Here is a 23,497-nt window from a genome sequence, read left to right as displayed (position 1 = left end):
GCAAATATAATAAGCACCCAAATAAAGCGACTATAAAATATACGCATTATCTAATGAAAGTAATACAGAAGCTAGCTCAGTTAGCTGGTATCGAATTCGATTGACTAGTGAAGCTTGCTTATACAGGTAAAGCGAAATTACGCAGTTGAAAGAAGCTACCTACAACGATAATTTTTTAAATAGCTGTTGAAAACTAGATCATCACTTATTTATATTTAGTGAAACATGTCACTTAACTTACAATGTTCATCGGCAAAGCTCTAGCCCATAAGACAGAGAGCAAAGAGATGCAGGCAAATAATAGCTTCAAGTTCTACGTTCGTCAAAATTTCGATTGGCCATCACAACCTCCTCGTATGCTGTGTTCCGATATGCTAACAGGGTGCCATTGCTCAACAGCTGACATGATAGTAAGTCAATCGCACGACATCGCGCCCAAGTACGATCTACTCCGTGGCAGACTTTCACTACACGTATTGTGAAAAGATCATTTTGAAACAAACGGTAGAACCTTTCGCTGACCAGTACCTGATTAAGCAGCTCACTCAAGCTGTCAACGTAATACGCAAGCAGTTAGGGAAGATTAAGGCTTCTAAGTAAAATTTATTTTCGCATTACGTGCACTATGCCATACGTTATATTGAAGAAATTTGCGCCACTAATAGATACGACAATAATTAATGGCGCACTATCGGATGGATCCAAATAAAAACCTATTTGTTAGCGGCCGGTCTGGCGGGCTCTGTGTTGATTATATCAGTTAACATTGTAGCTAATTCAACAGCCATGGCCGCTCAAGAATATAAATAATGCCGACTCGCCTAGCGAAAAACATTGATATTGACTTACATTACATCGAAAAACATTTTAGCCGCTGCTATATGTAGCGGGTCTTTTCGATAGATAATTCCCGAACGTCCCTGATTTTCTCGGCCGATGTTAAAGAGCAGCCGATTAATTACCCTTACTAAGTATAATAAATTTACAATGATCGCATGTAATAGACATAGGCTAGTCACATAGAGATATTCTAGATTAAAACGAGAACTAAAACCACAACGATCGGTTTTCCCATAAAAACAACAAACGGATGCTATAGAAACCAAGGCTGGTATTAGAGCTAAAGTAAATGTCTACATGTCTCCAATCCATCGTAAAGGTCGAAAGTCAACTTGACAATTATCCATTATCTTCGCGCTGTCTACTATTCTTTCTTCTTACAGCCGAATAGCTGTCCTTTTATAGTGGTTTCTTTACTCTATATATATATATACATATATATATATATATATATACATATATATATATATATACATATATATATACATATATACATATATATATATATACATATATATATACATATATATATATACATATATATATATATATATATATACATATATATATACATGTATAATGTAAGCCAAAACCAGTACATGTGCAGCAAATGAAGAGTCCTTCATATCCACTAAAGTTGCAGGAGATATTGGAACGACTGACTGACTGCGTGACACAAGAGCACCTTAATACCATCCTGAAAATTTACAAAACATCATTACATTGGAGTACCATTGAAGTCCACCCAACCTTATTGTATGCTATTTTTTGCATCGGGAATGTGCCCTGAACCTAATCATTATAACTACTTTAATTTAAATGTGGACATAGATTGAGACGATTAATCGCCGATGACGAATGGGTTTAGGTTTGGGGCTTAGGAAACATCGTGTTTAATGAATAAGATAAAATAAATGTAAATCCTTCGACGTCGTTCCTTGAAGCAACTTCGAAAACCTTAAATCGCATCAAGCGAGCTCCACTAGAAAAATCCAGCGTTTCTCTCTAGGCAGAATGCGCTGACATAAGCTATGGTTAGGAAACTTATGGAATAATTCCAACAGTTTCCATATGCACAAAAGTGTCAAAAATTCTAAATAAATTCTAAAAAAAATAGTCAAAACTAGTTCATTGCCGAAAGTCTTGAATAACTGGGCGGTTTATTCGGACGCACGTTTATCGTACCGTATCGCTGCAACAATGATAAAACACCGTGAAGGCTTTGAATCCTGTGCGTCCGTATAACGAAAATTGCAGATATGCTGTTCATTTTAAAATCAACACTGGATCCGTCTTACGTCGAAGTCCCGTTGTTGTCTATATTGTTTTCTTCAATTAATGCAATATATGATTCTTGCATTTTTTCAGATATCCTAATTACCCTGCGCATACAAAATTTTCGAAAAATGTGTACTCAACAATTTTCAGGAACAGACGAATACACGAGTAAAATACTTCTCTCTTTTTTCGACGCGTGATGATGAACTCTTTTTGAAGTATATTTTCTTGTTATGTAGAAGCATGTCCTTGTATTACAGTTATATTTGGTAGTTTCGCTAATTGCCTAAGTAGCTATACGCTTATGGCATATAATTAATCATTGCTCTCAATGAAGCACATGACAACGCATGCGTTGTAAGTATGAGCCTCATGTAAACAACGGCACAACTTAATCATCACTCGCGTGGTCCCTAGGTAGTGGAAGTGCCTCGACGCGCTACTCCGCCGGTTAATAACAGCGACAAAAATTAGTAATTGCGATTGTTATTTCCGTTTGTACGAAACGACAACTACGTTCGGACGACCTATTTAACTTATGCCACTTAGGCAGTCGGCATACAGATACACAAACACTGCACTCTGATGGTCAACTTTCTGTTAAAAGCGGCCAGTAGTCGTACAGAATCCTCCCTCTTGCGACCTCCCATCAGGCGGTTGCTGGTAGGACTGAATCTAACGCACGATCTTTAGCCAGTGGTCGACGTTCCACAGAGCTTCTCTCTTGTCGCTTCGGCATCGGTTTAGAGGGGCGGAACTAATAATATGGAACGGAGTGCCCGGTTGCAGCATAACAGACGACAGCCAAACTGAACGATATAGAGAGAGGAAGCAGTGAGGTGCGTATGACGAGAGAAATTGAACACACCAAAGACAATAGCATTAACAACGACTGCAAGAGCAGCAACAGCAGCAGCAGCAGCATTAACGGCAAAAATACGCATTACCGCTATCGAGGTCGCGGTTACGATTGGCACGACCCGATACTACACTGGAAAAGCACAGCACTGACAACGACAGCTGAAATGACAAAAAGCAAAAACCCAACAAAAGGATATGGGTATATAAGAGATGTGGTAAGATGATATTGGTTGAAGGTCAAAAAACAGATCGGAGAATATAGTTCGGATGAGCGCTGTTCGACCAGAACGCCCAGGTCACTGAACAGCGTGAGCGTCATCGTAAGAGCGACGAGTTTAACAACCCGAAGGAAGGCGGAGTTGTCATCGTCACTGCTAGCAGCGTCCTTACGTATGGAGCTTGAATGTACGCGCAGATCTCTTATAGAAAGAAATGCACGCCTGCATTATCCAAGTGTGCCTGCATTATCGCCTGTGTGCCTGTCCGTATTACTGTGCATGTGTCAATATAACATACGGAACAGTTGGCTGCCGCAGTGACCAAGCCAGTGGCAACAACTTCAACCGTCTTTTGACATAGACAATCCTAGGGTCCAACGCGAATTGCATCCACGTGCAGTTTCTGTATGCTTTCAATGTGAGCAGCAGACTTGACTACCTTCAGCACATACACCCTCAATCTCTTGTTGAGTTCTCACAGAAAAAATACGAAATTTTACTTCTTCCATCCTGTCTTTCAGTAAACACGCGAAAGGCCTACTTCATTTTTCCACCATAGTATATCCGCTACTTAGATGTGCGTCCAGGCAAGTACTCAAATATCCAAACATTTGCGTAGACAAGCATAGTAGAATAAATAGACAGACAAGTGGGATAATATCACCTAGAGCAATAATGATTTTCTGTGGTTCCGCTAAGCTTCCTGTGTAAGGCTCAAAGATAGCAAGCGACCTTATCCGTTGTGCCTGTATTGTGATCATCTCTTTTCTTTTTTACTACCCCTCTTATTGCCCTGCGTCTGCTGTGGGTGTTTTGTTGTTTTCGTAGTCTGATGTGCCTATGACGTCTGTTGTCATTGATGTTAGCCAAAAATAGGCTATTGTCCTTTGGTGTGCCTTCGTGTCAATAGGTCTGAGATATTATACGAGATCTTCGAGACTCGACTGTCCTTTTTGCTTTATTAACGTATGCGATGTGTCTGATACATCGGTGAATCACTATTGAGGATATATGTTTGGACAAATGTCTGTTACACTCTAGGAAAAGATTAGCCAGAATTTTCCTTATTTTACAGTTTCTATCATCTACATTTTGACTATCTTGCTAATATTGTTGCGTCCAAAGAGAGAGAGACATCCTGCCAGTATTGCGTTAGATTTCGACAATATGGCTCTCAACCAAAATCTCTTACAGAATCTCAAATAAACTAAAGGTATGGCTTATGTTTTCTTATCTATGAAGTAAGTGTGCAACTAGTAGGCAATGGTGAGAGAACATTAATTTGCTAGCACCGTAGCAAACAATATAATTATCTATCCGTAGTAGGGACGGATAGATAATTATATTGTAGGGTAGGTGGGAAAAATACTTTAAATATGGAAGGTACCATGGAATAGGCACTATAAATTGATAACACGTAAACAACAGCACTCTTTAAAGCTCCAGGCGCCATTGTTGTACAATAGCAATACTGCTGCTACATGAAGTGTAGGAGTCGGCTTGAAACTGAATTTGCTTGTGCTAATCACCTTATTACTTAGGTAATTACTAATGAGGACTTACCAATATACATAATATATATGTAATATACATAGTTAATAATGGGTATTTACTAATCTAACTGAGTGATCGTTAGAACATCAACTCGGTCCTAACTATATATTAGGCCTAAAGTGATGGAAAATCAAGTAACCAATATCAATACCCCGCCAATTATTGGTGCTACCCTATATATTAATTCTACACTCATATCCTCTTCGAAAAAGCCATGCTTCTAATTTCATTTTTATCGCCGCGGATTTCGCCTTGGCAATGTAACCGATCGCTCTTTCTAACGATTTTACAATTTTTTTTTTTGTCTTAAACAAGGAACCCTTTAAGGTAGAAAAAAAAACATGTCGAACAAGAGCCAATGCTTTGTTGGCAGACTTGATAATAACGATAACTACAGGATATGACAGTCACTTCAACTTAACTTTGAGCAAAGCAAACGCATTTACAAATTACACTTTTTTTTCATTGATCAGTAATAATGATAGTAGAAGAGTAGTCCGAGCACTCAATAAAAAGGGATCCTATATAAACGTCCTTCTACCAAAGGCATACGGTGAAAAAATTGTTTTCTTTTAGACAGAAAAAAGCTGTTGTTATTGCCGCTACTGTTGCTGCTGCTGTCACCATCAGTAGGATTGGTAACTTCGCTGTTATTCGAATGCGCGCATTTGATCGCAGAGCGCTCCGAATGGAACTAGAATAGGCGTTTCCCTTAGGACTGTCAACCGAACCAAGAGCTGCCACTACCCATCCACAAACAACAGTCTGTGCTTGTAGCCAGTGGCGCGAAGCACACTGGGCTTGTCTGTGTCAGAATATGTATACGGGGTCCTTTGGGGCTAAGTCGGCAGCTTCCCACCAGCGCCGAAACAGTACGGGCGGATTAGTTTGGCTTCCCCGAGTGTTTCCATGGAAAGTACGGTGGTGAGTTGGAAATGCGTTGAAAACATTATGAAAACAAAAGATTCTACTCGTTACTACCCGTGTTGGTAGAATAAAGGTAATGCAATACAGGACTTGGTTAGGGCAGCTCATTTAACTGGTGTTGTTCGGCCTGTCGGTTAACGTAGGACAGGGCAAGCAAAATCCCATTGCATCGTTACCTCTTTCAGGGGAGAAGGGATATTTTCCGGATACGAACGTGAATAAGCGCCTGCTTCTATCTCAGCTCAAGGGGGGATATGAGACGACTGCCCAAACAGAAAGGAGTTAGTGGCGGACGCTCCAAAGCTCAAGCTGGGGTATCTCTTTGTTCGAAAATAGGAATAAAATGACCTGCGTCAATTTCAACTGTCGACAGTCTGTTTACAAGGTTGGTAGATGCGCAACTCAAAGACGATGAGGAAGAAAAAAGGAAACTCAGGACGTGATGCTCGGATTTTGCAGGACGGATGCTTTGTGGCACCACGGCTGCCGGCGGTGACGACGACGTCGTCGATTACAAGCAGCTATATGGAATCCGCTATTCGTTTCTTTGGCAAAGAAGAATAAACCTTAAATAGAACGAGAAAAAAAATGTCGTAGGACGAAGAATATGGCTATCATAAAGCAAATTAGGACCGTACTAAAGGAACGCAGACAATGGCCAGATGAAAACAATGTAGCGGACAGCAAATTTCGGATCTGAGCGTAGAATACGGAGTGAGCGCTTTCGGGGTATCAAGTTGAGAGTACAGCGTAAGATAACGGAACATTTCGAGCTGATATTTGATATGAATAGTTCCTAACTCACAACTTGATTTCAATAAAAAATAATGTTTCGACACGCTAGTTTTAGCGTTGCGTACTTCTCTTCAATTATCTGGCAGTCCGTGATGCTAACTGCCGCTGTTTAATTGATATGTTGCTTGAATTAAAAAAGAACATGTGTTTTGTAATTTAGCTTATGACTGATGTAATGACTCACCGGAATCTCTCAGAAAATATACTCGTCGAAATTAGATTTCTAGAATCCGGTCTTGTGAAGGGTGCTGGAAGGGATCTGGCTATTTCAATGGCCTGTCTACTAGAACCTTGAATCGATCAAGGTTTAGAGAATTTATACAATCATTAATATAGAGTCGACTAGTATAAGATGTACGACGCCGTTAGGGCAGGCAACTTCCAGGAACAATTTATACTCCGAGCGCAATTGCTGTTGTCCTACAAACGAGGTTATTAGAAGTTGTCAACTAACTGATCTCAGTACTAAAGGTCGCATATGCCTGATAAACTACAAAAGCCCCAAGCATAATGTAGATAACATATATCTCTGAAAATAACAGGTATCCCTAAAAATTCTATTCCTGGGAAATTTCATAGTGATGTTGCTAGGTATGAGTCTGTGTGTTATCTAACACGGGTCTGGCCCCGCCTTATTCAACAAATCAACGATATATGTGCCTTTAATCAAATGATTGAATATTACCCGCTTGTTGTTATCCGAAGCGAGCATATACGTGGATGAAATACCGTAGTACAAAAAAAAAAAACTCAAGGACAACGTATTCTATGTAATAATTGGCAAGAAAGAAATATTTCATTGTAGGCCTTGCGAGCAATTTATCGCTTGGCTTACTAGGCGAATAGAAGTTTCGACATGTGGCGGGCCTCATCAGCTGCTTAGCTAAAAGGCACTGTAGATTTGGTGAAATAGAATTATGCCATTTACGGACTCCTGCAGGTTAAGGCTCACGATTTCCATGGCTTTTATTGAATGCTATAAAAGAGCAACGATAGTTTCTTATATTACGGTTTTTATCTTGGTTTCGTATATTAACCCATATTATATGCGTATATTATGTACGTATAAAACATTTAGTATTAAATTAGCTCTAGGTCCTTATAATACCGGCACCAAATGAGACTTATTTTCTTTACGTTTCTTTTTTACAGAGCAAAAGCGATACAAATACGCAGGATATTATTAGCACAGTTTACGACCGTCTGCATCTGGGCTAGTCATTCCCTGGAGGCCTGCTCTGTCAACTTAAATTGATGTTTTCTCCTCGGCTGCTGAAACCACACACATTGACACTTGAGCGTACGTACCTCGGCATTCTCTGCAATTGATAGCCTTCATAACTGTAGCTACTTCTGAATAGGAACAGACTACGGAATACACGCCTTCTGCGCTCTAGGCTTTGGACTTCGGAAACTTTCATAACAAGCCAGCATTTTCCTAACTTGTGTATATATGACGAGGCCAATATGGAAGTGTTTCAGTACATGTTGTACAATTTTTTGAATGCTTGCATGTCCAGCTGCCTTTGATCACAGCTTCTGGCTGGGGTCGCGTGATCCACAACAGCATTGTGTTTCCTTTGATTCAAAGCAGAAAATTATCAGCAAGCGCGTCCACAGAACATCTGTTTGTGTGCCGAATTTGTACACTGTTAGCGCTTAGATCCTTAGTTTGAAAGAGAGTCGGCACACCGTAGCGGATGGAAAAGCTCTATTTCGTACTCACAATGGCCGATTGACAACGGTTCGGCTTGAGCTGTGCATTCCATGATGTCAGGTAGGTAGCTCCACACCTTGTACTTATGTAGCAATAGCGACGAAAGCATCCAAAATTAAATATATTATAGATACGCGTCGAAAACGTTGTATATATACATGTACTTACAGCATGGGGCACGTAATCCCTAGGAAGGCCTGAGTTAAGAGGTATTGGACACAATAAGAAAAACGCCGAATATCTGAGGTTCCAGTTTTCGCGGATGAGTCTGTTCGATGCGAGAACGGTGGCGACAACCGATGTGCGATTTGCTGACCAAAATACGCACCTGGAAAAAAGCGGATGATTAATTCAAGTTAAATACGTTACTAAAACAGAACAGAAACAAACCAATATCTTTCAAACTGTAGTCTATCTGACAGAAGGGCCATCTTCCACAACAAAATTCTGTCCTAATCATCCTAATGTAAAGCCCGGAAAAGTTACACGGAAACCATTACTTCAATGTTTATCGCAGCTCTCGATTAATAGCAAACAAACGATTATTATTTTTTCTAAGGCATACGCTTTGGATGTACAGTATGTTGTGTTACACGTGTGATTATTCAGCCAGGAAACTCCGCTAAGAAATTATCTCAAGTATACAGGTCTCCCGATTACCAATACCTCACGATGCTGTGCTTGGTGTATCATGTTCAGGGTAAAAAATACTAAATGCAGACAGTCCTTGTCAACATGTCATTAATAAGAACATTTTCGTGCTTAATAATGCCTTGCTATTACGTTGAACAATAATACACGAAAGCATATTACATAGTGGGTCGGTTGTCATCAATTTAGCAAAACCAATGGCCAGTTTTCCCAGCCTTTTCTGTTGTTCTATGAATATTTAGAGATCGGTAAACGAACGCTGCAATACGTTTATTAATTGCGGTAAATGTGGAAAATAGAATAAGAAGTTGTGTGCATTGAAACTTGCCCTAATAGAGTTAGGCGCACTGAGGTCAAATGGGTAGTCGAGGCAAGTCGCAGACTGTGCCCACGAGGGCTTCACACAGTTGAACCTAATGCTATGAACTTTTCCATAAGTAATAAATTAATTTTTAAATATCGACATACGTAAGTTAAAGGGCAAAGTTAGCCTCAAATGACTCGGCCAGTGATCATCATTGACTGTTAACTATCAAACGATCACTGTCGATAACTAGACGGCGATAACAGGAAACCGTCATCGAGAAAAATAAGAGCTGTGCTACATTGCGGCTGTATCATCGAAATGTGAATTAATCTGTAATTGGCTAATTAAATAAGTCATTAATCAAATATTATATATTATTGGTAATTTTTAATGCATTACATTTCGAGGGATCAAAAGCGGCTGCATAATCTACGAAAGACGATACAATGGCGTTCTAACATCAATTTCCCGTTGACATTTACCAATTCAATGGGTCCTTACTGCTAGTTTATCGTACTGTTAATAGTTTAGCCTACATTTATGTGTCCTGCGCAGAACAAGTGAAATTGGTAGCTACCATACGATGCGCAATCAGCGTCATTTGGGGCCAATACACCGGAGCTAATCTTTTGCCAAATGTAAAACAGTAAAAAGGTAGAATATTGTGCTGCAAAATATCCAACTCGGGAATCTATATAGACACTACCATAGTACATGGGGTGCCCGTCTTTAGCCCCGCAGTCACAAACTCTTCAACCTTGTGTCTTTCCGGTTACTGAATTTGCTAAAGTTTCTCGTTGAAAGTACTTACTTTTCAGTTGCGAAAACGGGACAATGGAGACGAGGTGATTGATTGCCTCATCGCGATTCATTACGTTTTACGTTAACCCCTGTATGTCTACACTGTTGTTAGATTCAACTATTATGATTCGTAAAATAGGTCTTCGTTGAGCGACTCGTTATGGTTTCTAACACGCCTCGAAGATAGACTCCAGCAGTTCAGATTCAACGTGTTGTAAATCGACAGCGCATTGAATGTACCTTTTGACACAATGAAGGCCTAGTGGTTATCGGCGCATGTGTTAGAATTCGTGATAAAACACTCCATTAAGGGAACAGATTTGACTGAGCATGGAGCTTGTCAGCTTTTTTTACTCTATTCATTTAAATGGGAAATTTTGTGTTAAACTTCTTCGCTCATTTTGTAGAAAAAAACTGGTAAGTAGTGTTAACCCCAAATTGGATAACAAAGTCGTATTTTTCCCGCGCAATTTTCTATATCTACCTGTTAATGTAATGATAACTTCTGGATACTGAGTCTAGAAAACTTTTTGTAAAGACTTTATAAAATTAGTTTTTAGGAACTATTAAGAAACTTCAGTAAGGACCCTGAAAAAATTATCAGTTTTCCTAGAGGATATCAGCCACTCCAAGAAGCAGTTGCAGAGGGTAGCTTGAAAGTAAACAACAGAAGAAAAAGTAAGCCAACCTAGGCTTGCTTTCGAGGACTTGCATGAATTAAAGAATTTTCTTGCTTTACCCTTACAATATCTAATTACAATTTTCTATAACATGCTTTATGTTACTTAATTTCTGTAAAATCGTCTTTAAACATCTCGTCTGCAAAGCATGCAGCCAGACACGTATAGTTGACCAAGACCTTTGGCTCTTGATACTTGCATTGATGCTGCCCCGAAGCCCACGGCTTTGTTGATTCTTCGCAATCGGAGGGTCAGGCGATGATGTGCGGCATTGTCATCGCTCAGCCCCGGCCGTTTCATATACTCGCTGAGTGGTGTTGTCGTGCTAGATCGAAACGCCGTACACATTCAACCAGGCAGTGCGAACAACGATAAAGTGCAACGGACAAGCATAAGCGGAAAAACAGGGGCATACTAGTGCAAGTATATATCGCTCCATGCGTCCAGCTGCTGGCAAAGTGTATCCGTTAATATAAGGAGTATGGAGTGAACGAATAAAAGATATTGGGCAAATCGGCGGCTTGCCAGTAGCTGAAGGGCTGTTGAATTGAACTAAAAAACGTGAACGAATGACTTGGAAACACTAGCGACTAAAAAAGGTCAGGCCGGACAGGTGTAAGAAAAAGGGATGTAAAAATGGAAAACGACTTTGGGTATGAGAAGGTGGTGCCATAGTAGAGCAATGGAGCCACGAACCCGTTCCAGTCAGAAGAAGCCAAGACGGTCCTTTACCCAGGCTGTGTGCCAAAACGGCATGGAAAAGGCAGGATAAAAAGCGGAAGCCACGCAGAGGCAAAAGATTCGGTTTGCGACAATTGGGAAGAGGAAGAAGAGCTGAAGAAAGCACTGGAATGGCAGAAGCATGTTCCCTACATCAGCAAATGCAGACAGGTCCTTGCCACAAAGGAACTCCGCTGTACGAAGCATTTTGCAGGCTATCGCACGTTGGCAAGACGAATAGCAGCAGGGAACTGTTGGTGATGAACGGGTACAGAATAGCCAAATTGAGCGTAGAGAATGGTGGCCAGCAACGTCCAGAGACGTTCGGGAAACTGTGAGAAGAAGGAAATCGGCTACCAGAATTGGTGGTAAATTTGCCAGTTTTTCTACTGTTGTCGCCAATGAGACCGCAACCCGGCGTCATTATTTAGAAAAAAGAGCAAACGGATCCAGTGAAGGATATCTAAGAAGATCTTCATTTCCCTTATCAGGAATGATATTTTAAAAAAAAAGAGACAGGTTAAAACATCGATCGGGCTTTCGTACTGATCAGTTTATGTAACCGAAGCTGTCGGCAAAAGCAATTCGCAGTTAACGACAAAAAAAAACTTGTAACACGTTGAACAATAGCTTATACGATATGCCGTCCTTCTCACGCTCAATCGACTCAGAGCGTTTTTACCTTTAATGCTTTTGCTCGTTTATCAGTGGACGAATAACGATGATAACACATAAGTTCTATTGGGAATTCGAGAAAATCATTCAAGAAAGGCTCATTCAGATAGCGACGAACCCATTCCTTTGCAACCATTTTAGTCATCGAAACCCGTTTAGAACTACAGGCACTCTAATGTGTTCTTTTAACTTATACATCAGTTGCAATTGGACAGGTCTTTTTATTATTTTGTAGTGATTTTCAAGCCTTCGTTATCTTTACATATGGCAACATCAAACAAACGTTTATAATGCATGCTGCGAACCACCCTTTGTAGCGTATGTAATGACTTATTATAAAATCTGTGACATTTTTAGCTTTCCAGGCGTGAGGAAGGCCATTAGTTACTTCCACATAGTTATCTAATCTATTAGTGTTTGCGGAGACCCTCACTTCGTGGCCAAAAACTCTGTTAGAAGCTTTTCAGTTTTAGCTCACGGTCAGCTCAGTTAATGCGTTCAGCAAAGATGGCCTGTTACCTAATTAAGCAGTTAACCTTGTTCTAACAGTACTGCTTAACCCGTCTGATTTGGCCTATTTTGCCAAATAGATATGAAACACAAGGACCAAACTCCTTCCTACTTAGTACACTTAGATGCCGTAGTCTTGGTTTGCGTCGACAGTAATAAAATGGCCATTGATTCCGCTGCACTGGTGATGGTACGCATTTGTCAAGATTACCCCGGGTGAAAGAGATTTTGCTCGTTCAAACGAACACAGGCAATGTCTTTAGATCTGTAGCCAGTGCGCAACGACTAAGGCATAACCTTGTTATTATTACAGTCCAACTTAAAATAGGCGCATTCGCTTGTGCTAGAATGGAAAGTCTGGGTTAATAGAAGTATCAAATTAGAGCAAACGCGTTGCTTCATTAGTGCCTTGCCTTATTTTTCCTGCGTTTTTCTGGATTAGGCAGAACACGTGGCTCGCGCACTGTACGTTTTAACCCTAATTATATATATATGTATATATATATATGTATATATATATATATGTATATATATATATATATGTATATATATATATATGTATATATATATATATGTATATATATGTAATTGTTGAAATTGGTTCGCAATCGCTACTCTGAAGGCTTCGGAAGTTTTAAGATACGTCACTAGAAATAGGCTCGTAAAGAGTGAGCACGTTCTAGCAACTACCACGTATTTGCCGTCACAATTCGGTCTCTCCTGGAAACCAGTCTTCATTATCTCTCACCTACCTCGGCACATAGGCAAGGCCGAGAATAGTAGAGAATATGCTTATGTGTTAAGAACAGAAAATCGCCACGAAGGTTATTTAGCTGTTTCACGCATATGGGAGCTCCAATACAAAGATGTCGATCGCCTGCACCTTGAAACAGACAAAATCTGGGCACAAAATTTTGTTGTTTGTTTAAACAACATGTATGCATTTGTTTAACTTACATTCTATATAAAACTTACAAAGCAGCAGGAGACTATTGCAGGTAAATAAAACTGCGACCATCGCCGCAGACAGGTGATACTGAAAGACATGAAAAATAGATTGATTGACTGATTATTGCGCCGCTCTTAGTCAGAAGCTGCTGTGTCAAACGGCAATCGCAGGAATGTACGGACACGCAAATCAATCATGCAGATCGACAATTTACGGGATGTGTGGTATAATGGAATACGAGGAGCCTGTTTAATAAAATAATAGAGAAAGTAAGTAAGAAAACTAACAGAGAACGTATTTAGAAAACCGTCTTGTGCCGCGCCTCCGGCTTAGTAGAAAACTTCGCGCATTCTCCGGCCCGCCTTCGTTCTCTGCATTCGCTTTCTATCGGTTGTTGTCGGCGGTGTGTGATACTCGTTTAGATTACATTGGACGGGGGAGATCTTTGCTGTTCAGTGAGAGTGCGCAGCGAAGCAGAACTTTCTCGTCTGCCCACAAAACCCCAACTTGCCACCCTCTTATTCCAACGATTCTTCCCTATTAATGTTGTTCCGATGCGTGTCCTGTTATCTCCGCCTGTTTCCATTCAAAAAAACTAACAGCGCTGGTAGTATTACGGCAACCGCCAGTAACACATTGCTGCTAGTTTTGCTTGTCGCGCCAACCGATGAAGCCGCCGATGTCGTTAATGGTTCCTTACGCCTTATGACCTCCGTAGAAAATGGCCTTGGTTCCCCAGATAGTCAAGGGTTCCCGTTGTGCTGAAATCGCATAGCACCAATCGACTCACCGCTCTCCGAAGTAGGTTTACGACCTGGCCAAAGAGGGCGGACTTTATCCTACAGGTTCTGGAGGAATAGCGGTATTGATGATGCCAGCGTGGGCGCTATGTGGATACCAATCGGTACATTATTAATGCAGTTGGATGTTAAAGCTTAGGGTATGGAGATAGACGGCTATGTTTCATTAGCCGCTGATAGATACCGTATCAGCAACGGAAGGAGATCTAGCCGTTTCAGTGGGACTGAGTGAACACAGAAGACGATTGAGCTTGCATTACACCCAGTGTAAAATATCAACGTGCTGCGAAGCGAGCACGTCGGAAGAACTATGATAGAGGCTTCGTGTTGCGAGTCTTCGCCTGACATCAGCACATCCACGAGTAAAAGGTGGTTTCGTAAATAGAACAGTATCGGCAAGAGAATGCGAGTTGTCGCAAACTAAAGTAGGTTAAATCGGTACGCATCTCAAAAGTAAAATTTACTACATAAATATATCACTTCATTGCTTCTTTATTGACATTTGCATACACGTCAGACAATGCTTGAAAAATCAACCTGCCTTGCTTTTGATAAATAAGGGTACGTCTTTCTATTTTGAGCACTGGGCCGTCTTTTATTCCATCTTTACCCCACCGGCCTTGCAAAAAAAGTGCTGAGTTGTAAGAAACCGAAATTTTTCGGAAGTTACCCAAAATATTTGTTCTGATTAATTTATCGACCAGTAAAAACATCAGAGAGTTACGAATTGAATGAAAACCCGTATGTGTTAAGCTCTTTCTTTTAACCAAACAAACGAAAGCATATTTTTATAGCAAAAAACCTCAATTTCCGGACCTGTAAGTCAAATCTTATTCTGGCTGTTCTGCATCATAAGTTAACGAAAATTTCGAAAAATTAAGACCGGAAGCAACCCGAAGAAATTGTTATCATAACACTGTAAATATTCGTTCCTGTTAATGTAAGCTCTAAAGCTATAGGGAGGCCTTATCATCATTTCTAGATAATAACACACGCTCGCAAGACGCACGTTAGCCTCTCTATTAATATAGTGCGGCACAGCGATAATAGCGACGACGGACATCCCAAACGTTGCTACAAGTAACATCTTCTCTAACTTATGTTCTAGGCTTTTTACAAATGTCACCTCAAACCTTTGCTTTCTTCACTGGTAACGTTGCCCTGTTCATCTAGCATATATACCTATGGTACGAGTGACACTTATAACACCGTCTACCTTCTTCTAAAGATTATCCTCAGCCTTCTGGTTTTGGCCTGCCCCGCTACCTTTTGATTACGCCTTTATTATTATTATTATTTGTCTTTTCCTTCCTTTTTCTGCTTTTTACCTCGGTTTATATTCGAGATGGTTTTCTTTCTCCTTTGCTATGCCTATCTTTTCTATTCTTTGACTACTTGCTTACCACTACCTTTCGCAAACTGAGGGTTTGAGAGCCCTGGACTACTATAAAAGATTACGCCTTTTTTCAGCTTTTTTGCCTGCCTGCCCTACTTCTTTTTCCTCAAGCATATATTTCATTCTCAGTCGCCATGGTTAGCCCTTCGCTTCGTGCATCGTTCTCCGCCGTCGGCTATCATTTTCGACTGTCTCGCCTTGGCCCACTTAGTCTTGCCACTCTAACCACGGCTTCTGCCCTTCCTATATCGCTACGCCTTTTTCCCGTTCGTTTTGGAAGGCCACTACCGTTTTCACTGCTGTAAAGTCCTCTAGCTCATAATGGGTCGTCGTCGTCGTAGTTGTCATCTTTCCTCGTTTTACTTCGACACCGAGCACTATCCTCACTGATTGCGTATAGCCCTCCTTCTGGCTTTAACTAACTTCAGCTAACAGTCGCTCAACACAGAAATACAGTCAGCGAAATTTAAGCTCGTTCCCATTTAGAAGTAATAAAGAAATAAAAATATGAAATACGCCCTAATGAAAAAAAAAAACGTTTTAAAGGAGGCAAACGGAATGCGAAAGCGCCAATGCTGCGGTAGCTGCTGCTAGCGACGAAAGCTATGTCACAATCAGAAGTTAGAAGAAGGGTAGCAGAACGCGTAGATTGATGACTAGATTATTAACGCAAGGACGTCAAACTATGAAGAACTTGTTTCGCATGAAAAAGTAGAGTCTTAGCTTTGCGCAGATATTTATAGATGTCTGGCTGTTATAAGAAGTTTTTAAACAATCTTGTTTTAAATAAAATCAGTTTCAATCAGCTGACTTCAGAACGGCATTCTAATGAAAAGAACAGGCCCTTCTCCGCGCGTGTGTCTTCACTCTCGCAATTTTAAGCGATATTTTTCGGATAACTTTATACTTCTGAGAGGGAAATCTGCTAAGTTACTTTTCTTATAAATATCAAGTTTTAGCGCTAAAACCAAAAGTGCTTCGTTGTAATCCTGTTGAACAACTAATCTCTATTACAATTCCAATCATGGGCTTAGATGGAGTCTCGAAATACCTTGCTTAAAGGGTCTGCATGGCTTAAGGCCTATAGAAGTAAGAGAGGATAACGGCCTTGCAATAAATATATGAATAGACAGGCAGCAAACTATTCTATGTATTACCCATGAGGAGTAGACCTTTTAGAATTCGATCCTATTCCGGTAAACTCTGCACGTCTTTACGTCGTGGGATCACTTACATCTCTCGTTGGTTACCGAAATAGACCAAATATACTTAGTATGCTCTATACAAGTATCTCTGTCCACCTTGCAAATAGGTAACTGACTTTTGCGCTCAGAATGCCTTGTTAAGTTAAATTAAAAACCTCTAGCTGGGTCGGAAGTAATCTGCTGACGACCAAACAATGAACGCTCCAATACGATCACGTGTGCTAGTGTCACAGTCAACACCGCTATTACTAATTTACCAATATCAGCAGCGATGTCGCACGAAATCGGGTCTGATCACGAGTACCGAAAAAAAACAGGGTTGGAATCCATGCCAAACGGTCCCTATACGTTGGCATCCTAAACAAAGTCAATCTGAAATCGGTTGCGCAGCTAGCATATAATCGAAACCGGAATTTAACCTGCAATAGCTCTACCACTCATCTGCGTCTACATAATTTAGTTTAGTGAACAGTAACTATTAAGACAGAGCTCGCTGTCTACTTAATAATTGGACCTAACACCACCGTTGGCCCGATGACGATGGAAAACACTAATAAATATTCTCCATTAACGTGCTTTTGATCCCGAAAACGTCTGCTAGACACTGACTTTACTAGCGCGACACCCACCGTTGCATTCGACAATGATTTTTTCAAAGTCCGGATCATCGGTCCACAATCAATGAATCAAGAAAATCTAAACTAGAAATTACCTGACGTGCCATACTGTGTTTAAACTAATTGCATGCCAAAGACTGAGTATTGCTATTTTTTTTTTCTTGTTTCTGTTGGTGCGATAGTCTGGGATTTTTATTATCTGTTATAATTTTTACATTGCCTATACATCGGCTGCCAAACGTTGGCGTCTGTTCATTTTCGAGTGGTTAGTAAAGGGTAATTAGAGCTGCCGAGTTCTTGTATCACGTGCACATGATTAACGGTTGACTAGAACATTTCATGTTGCTACTATGGTAGCTATCTACCTTGTAGCGTCAAGCTATTCTGCTTGTTCCTCTTTTTTTCCTAATTTAACAACAATTCATAACGAGGCGCCCTCATCCTTCACTTTGTTGTTCCGTTTATACGTATTATTGCGATGGCAAACGTTATTTTCCACAATATGTACCACGTGATCTAAAATAAAATACACACCCTGAGGAAGAATCAATATCGTAGCCGCGTATTTCGACTTATCACTAAGAGGGAAGAAGTAGTTTTTGTAAAGATATAGCACAGATGTGTCTGTTCTAGTAGAAACAGCAAAAAAACGCTATTGTTCTCAATGTAGTCGCTTTCTGTCGTAAGATCGCAAACGCTGTTTGCAGTGTTTTCGCAGACGTTGAAAGCTATTTGCAGTGTGTGACGTAACGTTTCAGGAGTAGTGCTCCATAGCCATTTACCAGTGACACAGTAGCCGAGGGCAGCTACGGTTAGTCGTGAGGTTTTGTTGTAGGCAAAATAAGAAGGAAAAGTCAAAGATAGAATAATTGAAGAAAACGAAGAAAGCTGCGCGCAAAGAAAAACGTTAGTTCTTCCCTGGAGAAGAGTGACCTACACAGATACTAGCACTGTACGATCGTTCCTTTACCACACGTAGAAGGCCAGACGTGCGGGATCTGGGTTATGTCCTTTGAGTACACACTCAGGGATTGTTGCGCACCATCTTCACGTTGAACAGTGAAGGCCGAATACAAGACATCGGTGAGAGCACTGTGCCAGTAAAAGAACCAAAATAAAAACAAAAAAACGACTGAGAACAACAAAAAAGTCGAGTCATCAAAAATGATTCTACATATTCTGCTCTTACAACCAGCGGTTCCGCTCTACGAGATGTGCACTCGCGTGGCCTACTCATATTTGCTATCTCCCATTCCAGATGCATTATTTAACAAAAGCATAAAACAGGACAGAGCGCAAGTGATACACAGAGTAGTAGCGGCGATAGACGCTAACGTACCTCTCCGTATACAAAAAAAATTCTGATAAGCATCGGATAGGCGTTTTCGATGATATACGTAGTCATATACAACGAATGCGCGACCCGAGAAGGCCAACAACTGCTCACTGCAGTCTCTGGCCGGGAGCCACCTGGTCACCGTTGTCCTGTTGTTGAGTTAGCCGTGGTCTGTGGCAGGTCTTAGGTGTCAAGCATCTATGCCTAAAATGTTTGTGTATGGTACACGACCACAGTTGATCATGATAGATTGGCTGTTTCTAAACAACAGCATGCGACCGCACATACGAAAAGAAAAGCACCCAGATATTTTTTTTATCAAACCTATGGGTTGATAAATTCATGTATTACACAATGAGCGGTCGGAATGAGCCGCCAATCTCGCCGGCCGCGGTCGCGTTCGCTATTATCACAACGCACAGCTTGAAATACCCCCTTCCTTCTACTCAGTGCTCGAAATCAGTCGTCCCATTGCCTTCTCATCGCTGTCGCCGGTGAATTCTGTCGATATGGTCCACTCAACTGATCGGCAAGGCTGACCACGTAGCATATTCCGTTGGCACAGAGACAATCCACGCTTACGATGGTAACAACCACCGGTGGTGCTGTTTTGAATCGCTTTGACCAGAGAACTAGTTTCACACTACCGTTATAGTCTCGTTGTAGTCAAAAAGGCCATAGGCCTCGTACGGTTTATACGGGCTATAGAGATGAATTTGTGATCAACTACTCGTTTTGGCAAGGGTAATTTTAGAATAGAAGCAGTATAAAGGCTGTCGTCCTACAAGTTCCAAAGCGGAAGCGACAAACGAAATGTAGAGTGTGGTATGGCAGAGATTCGCGGCTGGCAACAGGAAACTAACACTAAATAGGATCGGATTGACGCTCCCGACGACTGAGCATTACGTGGTCCAGCTCCTTCCTCAGCATCGTCCCTGACTCTAAGTCTATATGGCATACGATTCAACGGGTGTTTACAAATACTTTTGTTGTGCTGTTTTGGATACTTGATCAATTCCGATATGCGTACACAATTCGTTCCTCAGTCAGCTGCGTTATACAACTTGTACACATGACAACAGCAGCTACAGCAGTGCTACAACAAACGAGTACTAAGAAGCCGGTTCAGTAAGTTCTAGTTTACTCCAGGCACCATCTCATTTAGTAGAGTTAGTGAGGACAACATGTCGCCGTAGCTATTATTACACTGCAGAACATCGTCATCGCCAGCATCGTAATCTATCGTCATTCTCCTGACAGTGTTGCGTTTCAGCGCTCCGCCAGGTGCAGCCTTCAGCCATCGCTCATGTGCTAGACCGAAAATGAAGTAGAGCAGACAGATGAAGCAAGCAAAGCAATACGAAGAAATAACTATGTGGTAAGTATGTGGGGCGACAAGGAATTTCTACGAACATTCGCATTGTTTACGTTGACGCTCCATCAATTTTCGTCTGTCGTACGGATACTCGCCGACTTCTAGCGCTGTTACTGCTTCTGTTGTTGTGGAAACGCAAATAAAATGATGTGCTATGCGCTTCTCAATGCTGCCACTTGTACCTTATTTAACTTTTAATCCCCTAGCCTCTTCCTCTTTCAGCCCGTGTCTCTGTTCGTAAATCCCTCCCCTTGTTACTGGTGTTTTACCACTACAAGCCGGCGAAGTCATAGCGAATGTAGCACGAGACAGAGACAACCCGCTATGGTGTATATTAAACAAAAATGTAGGGCAACGATTGCTGGCCGAACTTTTATTCTGATTTTTGACGAGAACGGATCCAAATGAAAGAACCAGCGCTCAAGACGGCAAACGGAATGTTGCCCACTACCAAAAATCAGTCATCGTATTGTAATGAATTCTGTCTCAGCTTAATCGGCTTCTTTAAAATAGGGGCTAACATTCGAATTTTACGGTCGCTAGGTCGAAGTTAAGCATTATACACTATCAGCTCTCAAAGAAATATATGTGACACGAAACGGAACTTTGTGGGTTGTACGTAACGTTTCCCGACATAAGTCGAGCTCTCTGTCTAGGGCAGAAGACACTATTACAGGGAGAATACGAACTTTTGCCTTAATAGGTAATAATAACTTAATAGGTAACACGCTTGCTTAGCGTTGCTATGGTCACTGGATCTGCTGTAGCTTTATCAGCAGTTGGTTGCTGGCGTTACAGAACCCATTCAGCAAAAGCGTGGTGATGATACAAACATCGGACCGGCTAATATAATTGGTTCTGGCTTCAATGAGTTCAACGAAGTTCACGTCACCCTGCTTCCAATTTACAGCGGTGCTTGAACAGCCCTAGACACTGACCAGCAGATAATTCGAACTTTAAGATGCAAGGCAGGAAACAAAGAAATAAAGCTTGCAACAGAACAGAATGCGATTTTAGATGTTCGCATCACATCTATACAGGGCGGTTTAAAGGTGCTTATTTGATGGTAGAAAAGTAAGAGCTTTTTTTGCAACTATCAAAAAACTTCATTTATATATATATATATATCTATACATGATTTAACGTATGAGTAAATCCGGGGGCGGGCTCTAAAGCTAAGTAGACGTAAGTAGTAGTTGAAGTAGGTGCCGCTCACAATCGAAGTTTGCCTGGTGAATACATTAGTTTTTTGAAAACTTACAGATGCAAACTCGTTGGTTTCCCTCGAGAAAGATAAGTTCAAAATTTTTTCAATGCTCAGTGATCAAATTTTTGTTTTTCGAAAAACGATAGTAGTGCGGAAATTCATTGAAGACATTAGGCAAGAGGCTGTTAAGTGAAGGCACTGTACGAAAATGGCGAAAAAGCTCCAAGAACGGAAACTGAGACGTTTTGTCGCAAACATCCATCCCATCGCTAGACGATTTTATTGGGCTTACGATTGTTACTGTTTGTTGATTTTCTTCTTCTTCTTCTTCTTCTTAGCCACCTGTCTAATTTCTCCGGGTTGGCAAAACAGGTTAGAATGCCGTTACCATTTCCAGAATTCGTCCAACCGGGCTCACTATATCGCACTCACCCAGACACGCACTATATGTATTACTCACGATCGATATTCAACAGATTTTCAGGCTAACAAAGATTCCATTTGCTGGCTAGCTTCTCGATTTAGCTAACGATCTAAGTAACGGTTCCAAATTTTCTCTCAAATTCTTTATTTCCTGCTGCTCTTGCTCACGGGCATAGTAATCGCGCGACGGTACGACTGAGTACAATTTTGGAGTTGGACTCTGTCCGACGATGGATCACAGCAGGGCGGCAAAATACCGCCACATCGGATGCTCCTATTCCGTTTACTACTTTAAAGTTAGCAAAAACTGTCAGACCTGAACACTGGACTCGATGACAACTTTCCAGTCCCCATTCGGATTCAAACAGAGTGAAGGGGACGAACTTGAGAAACGTACGGAATAATACTGTGCTCTTTGGATACGGGATAGGGCTGATAGCAAAGAAAAAGGCTGAATGAAATAATGATAATATCAATGAAAAATGCTAGAATACCATCTTCAGCACCAACAACGAAAGTATGAGCTTTCTGTGCCGCCCGATACTCTGCTTGGTGAGCTCCTAGCATGCTCAAGCATCGATTACTTCCTTTTTTGGTTTATGATGATACCCTAACAATCCGCAGTAACTAACACATGATGGCTTACGAAAATCATAAAAGAGCCTTTGTTGTTTCGCGTACAATGCATTGCCGTAAATTACATGTGGGTAAAGAAATCGAAGATCATGCAAGGACCTACTGAATCTATGGACAGCCATGTGTCACTAATACCAAAAATCGCCGTGGCGTTGCTGCTATGGCAGAACAATTTGTGTAAGGTATTGAAAAAAGCAACTGCCCGATCTTTGGACCTCATGGCCTGTTATTTACTACTAAAGAAAAATAAATATCTGCGTGGTGATAAACAGAGGTAAACTCGTTTGCCTGTTGACAAATGGCTTCAAATGCACAAGATTATCAGGAACTGAAATTGAGATATGAGTCAGGTGCAGGGCTTGTAACAGCCTCAGTTTTTTTTTCTGTACCCTCACATCACTCTCGACCTAAAAGTGCCTTACAAATTTTTCCCTCACGTTAACAGTATTCATCTAGAATCACACTGATCTGTCGCACATAGCGTTGAATCTGGGCACCAAAAATCACATAGAATCAGAGAAGGTTCTCAATCAGGAGTAACTCTTTGAAGTGCATAGTTGGCGAACATATTATATTCGGCCTCGACATATTGTTAGACGGTCTAAAAGCATATATTCCGCAAAGCGAAATTGGTGGTTAAATGGTGATTTTACTTATTATACGGAGCACAACATCGCGTGCGATGTGTGAACCATTACCTTAATAGTATTGTTTTCCGGCCCATTTAACATATCCTGTTTCTTAACCCTTTGTTACAGGTAATAGGGCCTTTTTGTCGTTGAAAGATTCACAGTCGCTGTCAGGTCGAGGTTGTACTTTCAGGATGCTCTGCTGCTTTCTTTTTCACTGTTTTCCTTTACGCGACGAAAGTGTTTGTTTCAAGGCAGAAGTTGGATGCTTTTTTCTCACCCAGAAGGGGCTGGTACGTTTAACCGATTGCCTAATGGTCTTCCGCTCACAATGAAGATAAACTGATCCATAGAGCGACGGTCATGGTGCTGAAAATGGTGTCTGTCGTG

At 41.0% G+C, this 23,497-nt stretch overlaps 1 protein-coding gene across 3 annotated transcripts in view; it reads right to left on the bottom strand.

Moving 5' to 3' along the window:
* The window catches only part of LOC111255297 (uncharacterized), a 110,098-nt gene that overhangs the window by 47,808 nt on the left and 38,793 nt on the right, over positions 1-23,497 (bottom strand). For all 3 annotated transcript variants that reach the window (XM_086976746.1, XM_022817106.2, XM_022817105.2), the window contains exon 3: positions 8,359-8,518. In XM_086976746.1, the coding sequence (XP_086832872.1) occupies positions 8,359-8,518 (160 nt within the window). The remainder of the gene's footprint in view (positions 1-8,358; positions 8,519-23,497) is intronic.

Source organism: Varroa destructor, unplaced genomic scaffold (genome assembly GCF_002443255.2).
Source record: "Varroa destructor unplaced genomic scaffold, Vdes_3.0 BEIS01000001.1, whole genome shotgun sequence".
In the NCBI taxonomy this organism is placed as follows: Eukaryota; Metazoa; Arthropoda; class Arachnida; order Mesostigmata; family Varroidae; genus Varroa; species Varroa destructor.
Note: the sequence above shows the minus strand (reverse complement) of the source record. Positions and strands in the feature narration are given on the sequence as shown.